Source organism: Trichomycterus rosablanca, chromosome 16, assembly GCF_030014385.1.
Source record: "Trichomycterus rosablanca isolate fTriRos1 chromosome 16, fTriRos1.hap1, whole genome shotgun sequence".
In the NCBI taxonomy this organism is placed as follows: domain Eukaryota; kingdom Metazoa; phylum Chordata; class Actinopteri; order Siluriformes; family Trichomycteridae; genus Trichomycterus; species Trichomycterus rosablanca.
Window position 1 is genome coordinate 29,756,523 of NC_086003.1, and position 14,185 is coordinate 29,770,707.

General features: G+C 43.1%; 2 protein-coding genes across 2 annotated transcripts in view; both read left to right on the plus strand.

The window, feature by feature from the left end:
- The window catches only part of rpl17 (ribosomal protein L17), a 172,607-nt gene that overhangs the window by 8,215 nt on the left and 150,207 nt on the right, over positions 1–14,185 (plus strand). The gene's annotated exons all lie outside the window — the stretch shown is intronic.
- mrps18c (mitochondrial ribosomal protein S18C) lies at positions 946–4,341 on the plus strand. Its single transcript, XM_063011859.1, has 6 exons — positions 946–1,067; positions 2,115–2,170; positions 2,558–2,641; positions 2,728–2,785; positions 2,873–2,932; positions 4,216–4,341. Exons 1-6 carry the CDS (start codon positions 995–997, stop codon positions 4,290–4,292), a joined length of 408 nt encoding a protein of 135 aa, XP_062867929.1. The 5' UTR covers positions 946–994; the 3' UTR covers positions 4,293–4,341.

The window sequence follows — 14,185 nt, forward strand, 5'->3', positions numbered from 1 at the left end:
TTTGAGTGTGTGTGTATGTTCGGGTGAGTGTATATATGTGTCACAGTGTAGGTATGTGTGCAATTCATTATATGAGTGTATGTGTGTTGATTTGTGTGTGTGCATACGTGTGTGTGAGCGTGTGTGTGTGTGTGTGTGTGTATATGAAGTTCCTACTGTAGTTTGACAGACTCCTGCACAAGTGATTACTGCTGTCTGGTTTTCTTGTTGAGGCGCTGGCAGGAGTGGTGGAGGAACACATAGAGCATAGTGTGATACAGCTCACCATGAAATGTGTTGGAGGGGTCAGGTGCTAGTCTGTGGCTTTAAGGGGGTGCTGAGAGGAACTGTTGTTGGGAATTGCACATGTTTAATAGACAAGATGCTTTATTTTGTTTTGGATTATGGTGGGTCCAGTTCACCAGGAATCTCAGGACGTAATGCATTAACACGCACCGGACAGGACGCTGGTCCTTCACATTTACATAAATATAGATAGACAGACAGACAGACAGACAGACAGACAGACAGACAGATACTGTATTGATCCCGAAGGAAATTATTGTATTTGACTGGCATTTCTCAATAAAATGGTTTGCATAACTGATGCATCCTTGTTTCTCTTGCCCCCCTAGGGCACACTGACAAACTGCCAAGAAAGTGCCAGAGTTTTTACAGCAGCAATGGGGGGGCCTGTTGACTTCCCTCCCTCAGGCATGGCCATTTGTCTGTTGGATGCACGGCTGGGATTCAAACTCTAGAGCTTAAAATCTCAGCGGTGGTGGACGAGCCCATTAGACCGCTTGAGCAAAAATGTCATTTGTTTGTTGACTGAATGTGAATGCAAGGTTAGAAAGTTAACTTTTTTTTTAAAATATGAAGAAGTTAAATTTAATAAGTAAATAATATTTCTTTTTCCAGTCCAGCAGGTGGCGCCAATGATACCTGAGCCGATACTTCCTACAGTGTGTACAGCGGTGTCAGTAGTATCATGGTGGTTCAGTGATCCTGCAGCATGAATAACCTTCCACATTACCGGCTGTTTCACTCACTGCTCTCAAAACATGGAGGTTTATTTAACATTACAGGTATTTTATTTCTTTTTAATATTTAAACTTGACCTGGGAAAATTATTTGATTCGTTTCTTATGCGTAAAACACAGTTAACTGAGATACAGTATGTCATGGTCGTACCTATCTGTATCTCAAATCGCTTTGTATTCACTACACTTGTGCACTATATAGGGGAGTTTAACAAGTCGTTTATAGACTTACTAGTGCCCTACACACGGATAACTTATTAATTTGTAATACGGCGTTAGTATCCGAGAATGAAAACATTTCTTTTACAATTGTTTGCTCGTTTTAAAAATAGAAATGTTAATAATTTTAATGCAAATTATTATCTTAAATAAACAAAACACATTAAATGTATCACTATGTTTAAATACATAAATAGTTTAAAGTATATTGGCATGAAACTAAACGCATGAGTATAGAACTGGTTCCCATGTGCTGCTTTACCACCCTCTAGTCTTCTGAATTTTAAATCATGACTGTGGGGATTCACTTCCATTCATCCATATTTTGCAAGACTCTCAACTAGGGTAGCGCTGTGGCTTCACAGCAAGATGGTTCTGGGTCCTTTCTGTGTGGAGTTTGCATGTTCTCCCCGTGTCAGTGTGGGTTTCCTCCGGGTGCTTCGGTTTCCTCCTACAGTACAAAGACGTGCAGTCAGGTTAACTGGAGATATACAAAAATGCCTCTAGGTGTGTAAGTGTGTGTGACCTGTCCGGGGTGTTTCTTACCTTCCGTCCAGTGAATTGCACCCACTGCAACCCTGACCAGACAATGAATGAATGCTCTGGCAAAAGGTTAAAGCCAGTAAAGGTTGTAATTGCAGCAGTTATGAGGAATGTCAGCACTGGTGGGTTTGAATGTTTTACCGCTGCACCACCTGAGCACCCTGATAATTGTTTGATTAGTCGAGCGTATCAGACTTTACTTTCTTTTGTAAATAGACGCCACAGTACTAAAAATATATTGCAAAGCGTTTATTTCCTGTCTAAATACTTCTGACTGAACTTATTTAGTAATAATTATAATTTCATCTTTTACTGATCTGTGTTACGCAGCGCTGTGTGTCAGGAGTCTGTCCACCGTCCAGCAAGAGGACAAACTAAATGACATGGTGAGTGTTAAAGTCATCATTCATTTCTGCATGATGCCAGGATGTTAAACGACCTTCATTATCTGTACGACTCAACAACAACGTGCCGCGTTCTTTCAGCCCATCCAGCACTGTCGCCCCACAGCAAGAAGGTCCTGGGTTCGATCCCCAGGTGAAGTGGTCCGGGTCCTTTTTGTTTGAAGTTTGCATGTTCTCCTCTTGTCTGTGTGGGTTTCCTCCGGGTGTTCCGGTTTCCTCCCACAGTCCAAAGACGTGCAAGTGAGGTGAATTGGAGACACAAAATTGTCCATGACTGTGTTCGATGTAACCTCGTGAATGGATGAATCTTGGAACTAAAGTGTAAAACGTGATATTAAAATCCTAATAAACAAACAAAACATCTTTCAGCCCATCAACATGGAAAATCCGTTCAAGGAGGCGCAGAAGGGCTGCATCCTGTGCAACGTCTCAGTCGATTATAAAAACGTCCAGGTTGGTTTGTTATTCAGTAATAAATAAATAAATGAGGTTTATTAAGCTGCAGATATTTGTGATCTGAATCTTCTCTGTGTTTGCAGTTGTTATCACAGTTCATCTCTCCACACACGGGCAGGATTTACGGCCGCCACATCACAGGTGAGATTCATCACGCGATCTTAATGTGTGATTCTTTTTTGATTTGTTCTTTAGTAAAATAATGAACCTGATTTTTATCTGTTGCAGGTTTGTGTGATCGTAAACAGAAGCAGATCACCAAAGCCATCAAGCGAGCTCGAGCAATGGGTAACGAATCCTTAATTAATTAAAGATAAAATAATTATTACAAGGACCCTGGGTTTTAGTATCAGTCCAACATTCACATCCCTCTAGCTTGGACATGATGGCCTACGTGTATACACTGATCAGCCATAACATTAAAACCACCTCCTTGTTTCTACACTCACTGTCCATGTTATCAGCTCCACTTACCATATAGAAGCACTTTGTAGTTCTACAATTACTGACTGTAGTCCATCTGTTTCTCTGCTGTTCTTCAATGGTCAGGACCACCACAGAGCAGGTATTATTTAGGTGGTGGATGATTCTCAGCACTGCAGTGACACTGACATGGTGCTGGTGTGTTAGTGTGTGTTGTGCTGGTATGAGTGGATCAGACACAGCAGCGCTGCTGGAGTTTTTAAACACCTCACTGTCACTGCTGGACTGAGAATCGTCCACCAACCAAAAATATCCAGCCAACAGCGCCCCGTGGGCCTGTGACCACTGATGAAGGTCTAGAAGATGACCGACTCAAACAGCAGCAATAGATGAGCGATCGTCTCTGACTTTACATCTACAAGGTGGACCGACTAGGTAGGAGTGTCTAACAGAGTGGACAGTGAGTGGACACGGTGTTTAAAAACTCCAGCAGCGCTGCTGTGTCTGATCCACTCATACCAGCACAACACACACTAACTCACCACCACCATGTCAGTGTCACTGCAGTGCTGAGACTCATCCACCACCTAAATAATACCTGCTCTGTGGGGGTCCTGACCATTGAAGAACAAGAACAGGGTGAAAGGGGGTAACAAAGCATGCAGAGAAACAGATGGACTACAGTCAGTAATTGTAGAACTACAAAGTGCTTCTATATGGTAAGTGGAGCTGATAAAATGGACAGTGAGTGTAGAAACAAGGAGGTGGTTTTAATGTTATGGCTGATCGGTGTATGATACAGGATTAAAATAGGAGCTGAAGTGCGTCTGTGGGAATTGTTGCCTTCGGTTCCAGTTCAGTTCCGGTTCATCCCAGAGCTGTTGAGTGGGGCTGAGGTCAGGGCTCTGTGTCTCTATAGAGAGCGCTCATGCTGGAACAGGAAAGGACCTTCCCTAAACTGTTGCTGCAAAGCCAGAAGCACATCATTTCCTTTATATAATTGATTTATTAACCTGTTAGGAACTGTAGTGGCTGAAACACATAAATTCAGGTGTCCTAATACTTTTGTCCATATTGTTGTTATTATTATTATTATTATGGTGCGTTTAATTCTTTAAACATTATAAAGTTTCTTCTCTTGCTGACAGGTTTCATGTCGGTGACGCTGAAGGATCCACAGTTCATGAAAGATCCAAACGTCTGCGACATCCGACACATGGAGTAACTTCAGCTAATCCAGAAAAAAACGATTTCCTAATAAACTGATGATCTGATCGGCTTTGTAAAAATATTTATTTCATTATTTTCTTATTTATAGTGAAATGAGTGTTTTATCTTTATCTAACATTGAAAACAAATCAGAAGCTGAAATCTGTACTTTATAAATGTATTTAGAAAGTATTTATTATTGAAAAACTCCAGGAACGTGTTTGTGCTTCGTCATTCCGGGTGATCGAGTTTAGATCGAGGGTAAAAATGTCAGTGCTGACAACTTAAGCCTGCGAGTTTGTATCTCAGCTGTGCTAACGACAGTCCGGGTGCCTACACGGACAATAATTGAGGACGTGGGGGGGCGGGGCACCTTAGGAATTCCTCATAACTGCTGCAGTTACGACCTCTGCTGGCTGATCGTTGGCGCTGCACAGAGGAGAGACGGGGGATAACGGATCGTTTGAAAGCAGTTGTACCTAGTGGTTAAGGTACTGGACTTGTAATCGAAAGGTCGTTGGTTCAAGCCCCACCACTGCCAGGCTGCCACTGTTGGGCCCTCGAGCAAGGCCCTTAACCCTCAATTGCTCAGACAATAGACTGTCACATTGCTGTAAGTCGGTTTAGATAAAAGTGTGTGCTAAATGCTAAAAATGTAAATAGAGATCGGTGCATGACTGACTCTCCATGCGCGATACGCATCTCCGTATGAACCCGCCCGGTGCAGGTGAAAAGAAGCGGTCGGTACTGCACGTGTGATAGTCACAACCCTCCTCAGTCAAGAGTAGAGGTGAAATATCATCAGGGAATCAGATACGACTAGATTGGGAGGGAAAATTCTGCACAAGCTATGGAGTTCTGTAAAAAACCAAGGTAAGGGGTCAGTACCGTCGTAGGGCAAGTCGTAGCCTAGTGGTTAAGGTACTGGACTAGTAATTAGAAGGTCGCTGGTTCACGCCTCACCACTGCCAGGTTGCCACTGTTGGGTCCTTGAGCAAGGCCCTTAACCCTCAATTGCTCAGACTGTATACCGTAACTGTAATGTAAGTCGCTTTGGATAAAAGGCGTCTGCTAAATGCCTAAAATGTAAATGTACCGGTTACACAATGAGCAAATAAACACACTTACAGAATATTTAGGTATGATATTTAATTATAACTCTCATTCCAAACGTCCACACAGAGTTTAATCTGATTTCACGGATACAAAACAGTAACTACATGTTTAGTACGTGTGAAAACTATTCTTACAAGCACACGAGTACTAACAGCACTTAATAAAGGTCAAATACATCATCAATGAAGCGAGTTCTGTTCATTATTATTAGAACTAATAGTACACAAACCTCCTTACCAGCTCATCAGTCCAGGAGAAGTACACAAATCATAACAGTACAAGCAAAAGAACAACATTAATTCATTACTGCAAATGAATCGATCGTAGATTCTGTCAGAACTAAACGTTTACTTCATTTATTCAACTAAATAACTGGTTAAAATTTCAATTCATGAATATTCAGACAGTTCTTCAAAAAATACATGAACGGTCACTAACAGAGAGGATAAAGAGTACATGTGTATAAAACTAAACACTAAAATAAACAATGATGGAATATTTACATAGGAAATTAAATCAGCAAGCACAGGACTGACGTTCTAGATCATCTCAGACCGAACCAGAACATTCAGTATAAGCAGTGAGCACTTTCTGTTCTGATCGAGGGGTGTCGATGTTCAGGACGTGGTCTCGAATCTTTCTCTGCACCGCTATGAGTAAATCCCAACCGTTGCACATTTGGACAATGTATACACCCATGAGCCAAAACATTAGGACCACCCGCCTAATACGCAGCCAAAACAGCCCTGACCCGCAGAGGCATGGACTCCACGAGCCCTCTGTAGGTGTCCTGCGGTATCTGGTACCAGGCCGCTTTCAGCTGCTCCTTCAGCTCCTCCACGGTGCGAGGGGGGTCGGCTGCGGACCGGAGCTGGCGGTCGAGCGCGTCCCACAGATGCTCCATCGGATTGAGATCCGGGGAGTCCGGGGGCCAGCGCAACACCTCCAACTCCCCGTCATGTTCCTCGAACCATTCCTGGACGATCCGGGCGCCGTGGTAGGGGGCGTCATCCTGCTGAAAAAGGCCACTTCCGTCGGGGAAGGCCATCTTCATGAAGGAGTGTACGTGGTCTGCCACGATGTTCAGGTAGGTGCCACCGATCATCATATGGTCCACGTGAATGAGCGGACCCAGACTTTCCCAGCAGAACATGGCCCAGAACATCACACTCCCCTTACAGGCTTGTTCTAGATCTACAGCGGACCCTAGTGCCAAGTCTTCCGCGGGTATACGACGCACGTGCACACCGTCGTCAACCAGTTCTAGGAAAAAACAGGATTCGGAGGACCAGGCGACCTTCTTCCATTGCTCAAGCGTCCAGTTTTGATGCTCGCGTGCCCACTGCAGACGCTTCCGATTGACGGGCCCTAGCATGGGCATTCTGACCGGACTGCGACTCCGCAGCCCCATACCCAGAAGGGTTCGGTGCACTGTGCATTGTGACACATTCACCCCATCACCCGTGTTAAAATGCTCTGTGATCTGAGCCACAGTTGCCTGTCCGTTGGTCTCCACCAGATGCCACAGCCTTTGTTGTCCTTTATCATCGATGAGTCTTGGCCGCCCAACACCCTGTCGCCGGTTTCTGGTTTGCCCCTCCTCGCTCCACTGTTGGTAAGTTCTCACCACGGCTGCCCGTGAGCACCCCACGAGCTTCGCCGTTTCAGAAATGCTTCGACCCAGCCGTCTAGCCGTGACAATCTGATCCTTATCAAAGTCACTCAGGTCTTTTCGCTTGCCCATGTCTGCTGCATCCAAGGAACTACCAGCAGCCCAGCATGTATCAGATCCCTCACCCTCACATGCACAGTACTGATCTGATTATTCAGCTATCTTCACCAGATTAAAGGTTATAAACAATAAACTAGCTCGATTTCCGAACCGGTATTTGTGCTCTTCTTCCAGCTCATGCACACCGAGTACACCGATTAGTGTTTTCCTCAACTGCGCATGCGTGTAGCCTGGCCCGAATCATGGTGTGTTCTAATAAACATCTATGAAGTAACACGAAGGGCACTAGTCTAAACAAAAGAAGGCGGATGTTTCTCAAATAATGCGCACTACATAGTGCACTTCTCTGTGATTGAGGACGCGACCTCGGTCAAGCACCGGAAGTAAGAACAAAACCCACGCTTTCTCCACACGACGTTCTGTTATTTCATTTATTTTTATATATTTTTATTGATTAATTGATGAACAAGCAACACTACAGTATAAACACGGAGATAAAATAAATTAATAAACAATAATCAAGCAAAAAAGCAAAATAAATACATCAACATAAAACAATAAGCATTTACACAGAAATATCAATGAATTCAATGAGATTCAAAATTATAAATAATATTATTTACATAAGATGCTAAAATCAGAACACATTCTCCAAGTTTTCACTTAATACTCCACATATTTGATAAAGTAACAAAAAGGGTCTACTTGTTTGTACCATAACATTAAAACCAGCTCCTTGTTTCTACACTCACTGTCCATTTTATCAGCTCCACTTACCATATAGAAGCACTTTGTAGTTCTACAATTACTGACTGTAGTCCATCTGTTTCTCTACATGCTTTGTTACCCCCTTTCATGCTGTTCTTCAATGGTCAGGACCACCACAGAGCAGGTATTATTTAGGTGGTGGATGATTCTCAGCACTGCAGTGACACTGACATGGTGGTGGTGTGTTAGTGTGTGTTGTGCTGGTATGAATGGATCAGACACAGCAGCGCTGCTGGAGTTTTTAAACACCTCACTGTCACTGCTGGACAGAATAGTCCACCAACCAAAAATATCCAGCCAACAGCGCCCCGTGGGCAGCGTCCTGTGACCACTGATGAAGGTCTAGAAGATGACCGACTCAAACAGCAGCAATAGATGAGCGATCGTCTCTGACTTTACATCTACAAGGTGGATCAACTAGGTAGGAGTGTCTAATAGAGTGGACAGTGAGTGGACACGGTATTTAAAAACTCCAGCAGCAGGGCCGCTCAGCGGTAAAAAGACACGCTGCAACCAGAGCTGGATTCTGAGTACATCGTTTCGAATCCAGCTCGGCCTCCCCGGTTCGAGGCTGGGCGGCTGTATGAGCAAAGATTGGCCGGTTGCTCAGTTGGGGGGCGGGACAAAGAACCGGATGTGGGTCTCTCTCTGTCAGAATGTGATTACGACCTCTGCCAGCTGATTGGAGGCGCCTGCACAAGAGATGAGGAAGAGCGCCCTTAGGGTGTGTCTCTCCGCATGCAATGCTAGGTGGCGCCAAACTCATCAATGTGCGGGTGGCAAAGATGCATCCGGCTGCTGCCCATGTTTTGGAGGGGATATGGGTTAGCTTCGATCTCCTCGGTCAGGGCGGGGTTTGGAATAGATAGAGAGGAAGCACGATGCAAATTGAACAATTGGATGCGCTAAAAGGGGGAGAAAAAGGAAAAAAAAAAAAAAAACTCCAACAGCGCTGCTGTGTCTGATCCACTCATACCAGCACACAACACACACTAAAATACCAGCACCATGTCAGTGTCACTGCAGTGCTGAGAATGATCCACCACCTAAATAATACCTGCTCTGTGGTGGTCCTGTGGGGGTCCTGACCATTGAAGAACAGGGTGAACACAGTCTAAAAAGATATGTAAAGAAATAGATGGACTACAGTTAGTAATTGTGTTACAAAGTGCTTCTATATGGTAAGTGGAGCTGATAAAATGGACAGTGAGTGTAAAAACAAGGAGGTGGTTTTAATGTTATGGCTGATCAGTGTATGTCTATAACACTTTGCCAACAAAATAACTAGATTACATAAAAAATATTAATTTTTCAGATCATTTATGTTATTTGTAAACCCAAATAAGACATTTTAAAGATTAAGTTCAAATTCACTATGAATAAGATCCAGAACAAAGCTTCAAATATTTTGCCACAGTCTTCAAGTGTGGTCACACAACCAAAACGATGAAAGAGTCTCTGGGTGGAACACTTAAATCAGTGGATATCTCAACGCTAAAAGGGATTTTACTGGATGAATTTTTATAAATAAGCTTACAAGAAACTTTCTTTATTAATCAGTAAATACTTGCCAACCCATTCACCACCTGTTAGGTTGTTTCTCGAGGTTACTCAAAGTCCTGTCCCTTAAAGTAATAGAAAGAACTTAACCAGGAGAAGAATCATTCGTTGAATCTCGTGCACGAGGAAAGCACCCAGACCAGACACCAAGTCCAAGTGTGAATGCCTCAGTTTATTGAAAGAAAACAGAGTTTTTATAAACACGCGTAAAGTGTGTGTGTGTCTGAGTGTGTGTGTGGGTGAGAGAGTATGTGTGTGTGTGTGTGTGTGTGTGTGTGTGTGTGTGTCTGAGTGTGTGTGTGTGTGTGTCTGAGTGTGTGTGTGGGTGAGAGAGTATGTGTGTGTGTGTGATGGCTAAACTACATGAGAAAGTTTTAGACAGAAGGAGAGTTTTGAACAACAAGAACTAGCCAAAACAATGTTCAGAACTGCACGCTCAGCTCATAAGCGGTGAGAAGAGCAGAAATACTAGGCTTAATACCATAAGTATATGGACATAAGTGTAACTAAGTTTTAACACCACCTCAAAACAACGTCGTGTGATATTCGTGCATCGTTCCAGAATGACAGTGTTTCTGTTCCACATGTAACCGACAAATTTGTTAAACATATCTGTTTTGGGAAGTTTTGGGCGCTCCCCAATAAGTATTTACTGATTAATGAAATCAAATAAGTTTTTTATAAGTGTATTTATCAAATTCATCCAGTAAAATCCCTTTTGGTGTTAAGATTTAAGGTATTCATTGATTTAAGTAGTAGTTTTTGTGGCTTACACCCAGAGACTTTTCTTCATCTATTCTATTTTGGTCGTGTGAGAACACTTAAAGACAACGGCAACATAGTTTTAACTTATTGAATTTAAACGTAATCATTTATCTGTTTTATTTGGGTTCAGAAATTACCAAAATTATCTAAATAAACGTTTCTAATATAATCTGTTTATTTTGTCGTGTAAGATACAAACAAGTGGATCCATTGGTGTCACTTTATTAAAGATGGGGAGTATTAGGTGAAAACTTTTGTGTTTGATTTTAACATCTAATGTAAATAATCTTGTTTATAATTTTGAATCTAATTGAATTCATTGATTTCTGTGTAAATGATTATTGTTTTATACTGATGTATTTTTATATGCTTATTTTATTTGATTATTGTTTATTAATTTATTTTATCTCCGTGTTTATACTGTAGTGTTGCTTGTTTATCAAAGAATCTATACAAATATAAAAATAACACAATAAAATAACAGAACGTCGTATGGAGAAAATGTGGGCAGCGGTATACGCTCTTACTTCCGGTGCTTGACCGAGGTCGCGTCCTCAATCACAAAGAAGTGCACTATGTAGTGCATATCAGTCGCGGAAAAGCAGTCTTCTTGTGTGTAGACTAGTGCCCTTCGTGTTACTTTATAGATGTTTATTAGAACACATGATGATTCGCGCTTGGCGGTCACGCATGCGCAGTTGTAGAAACACTAATCGATGTACTCCGTGTGCATGAGCTGCAGAAGCACAATTACTGTTTCGGAAATCGAAAGGTAGTTTATTGTTTATAACCTTTAATCTGGTGAAGATAGCTGAATAATCAGATCAGTACTGTGCATGTGAGGGTGAGGGATCTGATACATGCTGGGCTGCTGGTAGTTCCTTGGATGCAGCAGACATGGGCAGGAGAAAAGACCTGAGTGACTTTGATAAGGACCAGATTGTCACGGCTAGACGGCTGGGTCGAAGCATTTCTGAAACGGCCAGGCTCGTGGGGTGCTCACGGGCAGCCGTGGTGAGAACCTTCAGACAGTGGAGTGAAGAGGGGCAAACCAGAAACCGGCGACAGGGTGTTGGGCGGCCAAGACTCATCGATGATAAAGGACAACAAAGGCTGTGGCATCTGGTAGAGACCAACGGAAAAGCTACTGTGGCTCAGATCGCAGATCATTTTAACACGGGTGATGGGGTGAACGTGTCACAACACACAGTGCACCGAACCCTTCTGGGTATGGGGCTGCGGAGTCGCAGTCCGGTCAGAATGCCCATGCTAGGGCCCGTCCATCGGAAGCGCCTACAGTGGGCACGCGAGCATCAAAACTGGACGCTTGAGCAATGGAAGAAGGTCGCCTGGTCCTCTGAATCCTGTTTTGTCCTAGACCTGGTTGATGATCGGGTTTGTGTGCGTCGTATACCCGCGGAAGACTTGGCACTAGGGTCCGCTGTAGATCTAGAACAAGCCTGTAAGGGGAGTGTGATGTTCTGGGCCATGTTCTGCTGGGAAAGTCTGGGTCCGCTCATTCACGTGGACCATATGATGATCGGTGGCACCTACCTGAACATCGTGGCAGACCACGTACACTCCTTCATGATGATGGCCTTCCCCGACGGAAGTGGCCTTTTTCAGCAGGATGACGCCCCCTACCACGGCGCCCGGATCGTTCAGGAATGGTTCGAGGAACATGACGGGGAGTTGGAGGTGTTGCGCTGGCCCCCGGACTCCCCGGATCTCAATCCGATGGAGCATCTGTGGGACGCGCTCGACCGTCAGCTCCGGTCCGCAGCCGACCCCCCTCGCACCGTGGAGGAGCTGAAGGAGCAGCTGAAAACGGCCTGGTACCAGATACCGCAGGACACCTACAGAGGGCTCGTGGAGTCCATGCCTCTGCGGGTCAGGGCTGTTTTGACGGCGTATTAGGCGGGTGGTCCTAATGTTTTGGCTCATGGGTGTATACCTCTTCCAAACATGGGATTTATTTATAGCGGTGCAGAGAAAGATTCGAGACCACGTCCTGAACATCGACACCCCTCGATCAGAACAGAAAGTGCTCACTGCTTATACTGAATGTTCTGGTTCGGTCTGAGATGATCTAGAACGTCAGTCCTGTGCTTGCTGATTTAATTTCCTATGTAAATATTCCATCATTGTTTATTTTAGTGTTTAGTTTTATACACATGTACTCTTTATCCTCTCTGTTAGTGACTTTTTACATATTTTTTAAAGAACCGTCTGAATATTCATGTTTCTGAGCAGATTTGAACCAGTTATTTAGTTCAATAACTTACATAAACGTTGGCTAAGTGGGTAGCACTGTCACCTCACAGCAAGAAGGTCCTGGGTTCGATCCCCGGGTGGGGCGGTTCGGGTCCTTTCTGTGTGGAGTTTGCATGTTCTCCCCGTGTCTGCATGGGTTTCCTCCCACAGTCCAAAGATGTGCAAGTAAGGTGAACTGGAGATACAAAATTGTCCATGACTGTGTTCTTGAACTTGAAACTTGAACTGATGAATCTTGTGTAATCTTGTTCCTGTCATGAATGTAACCAAAGTGTAAAACATGACGTTAAAATCCTAATAAACAAAGAAACATTTGCAGTAATTATTAATGTTGTTCTTTTGCTTGTACTCTCGTTATTTGTGTACTTATATTAGAAAATATTCAAAACAAAAATCCAGAGTTAACTGACAAAGAAAAAGTGGGATCATTATCAGTTTTAATATTTACAAATTGCAATATTAAAAAAATATATTAATGTTTTTCAAATCCAGAGAGTGTTCTGTCTAATTTGATTCACGGTGATCACTGTGATTGCAATCATCAAACGACAGCATTAAAAAAAATCAGATTTTCTCAGAACTGTTTACACTACAACGATTGACGCAGATTTATTATCACAACAATCATCAAAAAACTGAAGTAAAATGTACAGATAACGACAGACGTGACGTCCAAGAAAATGTAAGTAAGTAAAGAAGTATATGTACAGTAGGTGTAGAAATGGTCAGCGACATCCAAAGGTTATTATTTAGTAGTAGTATGCTTTATTATTCCTTATGACTATAGAGCATAAAATTGCTGCAGATTTTAATTGCTTGAGTGCAAATTAAAAATCCCAAGATCTTGGGAAATGTGGCAACACTGGTTCTGACAACATTTCCTTCTACATGATGCTGCTTTAACATTTGCCTCTGTTACCCTACTGTGCAATACAGTACACATCTAAATCCAGAACTACCCATGTCTTTTCCAAATGTTCTAGTGTCCGTTTCCATTGGTAGGTAGGACAATTTAACTTTAAAAGGTAAAGCAAAGGGGGAAAGGCTGTGCCGCTATGAAAAATTTATTATATGTCCAGGATAGTTGCTGTTAGAGCTGTTAATATGCAGGAGATGAGTGCACATCATACTGATGAAAACATCTGCACGTCATGGCATGTTGTTCAAGTGCAATGATTTGTACCTGCACTACATATTCACTCGTTGCACATACTGCTCATACTGTGAACATCAGCACTGGACACTTTCTGTCCTACAGAACATTTTGTGGTTACGTTGGCACCCTTTTACAGTCCATTGAACCGCAACTTTGCTTTTCAAGATCATATACAGTAGAAATTGTGCTTGGTCATTATCATCGAATCGTCTTTAAATCTTCCATCGCCGTCTGGTTTATGCTCGGCATCTCTGCACACCAAGCGCAAGCTACAACGTACAGTGCGATGTGCAGAGAAAATCATTGGCTGTCGTCTTTCCACCCTTGAAGATCTGTACTCCTTTAGGATGAGGAAGAGGGAAGGGAAGATCATGGCTGACTCTTCACACCCTGGTCACTCAGTGGAGACCGAGAGTGAGAGCCTTAAAGACTCAGACCAACAGCCACCTCTACAGCTTCTTTTCCCAGTCCATTACCATACTGAACAAGGACTATTCCCAGGCACAATATTACTACCTATCTATTTTTTTATTTTTAC

Excerpts from the sequence above, each read along its gene's own strand:
- mrps18c (XM_063011859.1), top strand. The coding sequence starts at position 995 with ATGAATAACCTTCCACATTACCGGCTGTTTCACTCACTGCTCTCAAAA. Across the intron at positions 2,171-2,557 it reads AGGACAAACTAAATGACATG|CCCATCAACATGGAAAATCC; the intron begins GTGAGTGTTAAA and ends AACATCTTTCAG. Across the intron at positions 2,933-4,215 it reads CAAGCGAGCTCGAGCAATGG|GTTTCATGTCGGTGACGCTG; the intron begins GTAACGAATCCT and ends TCTTGCTGACAG.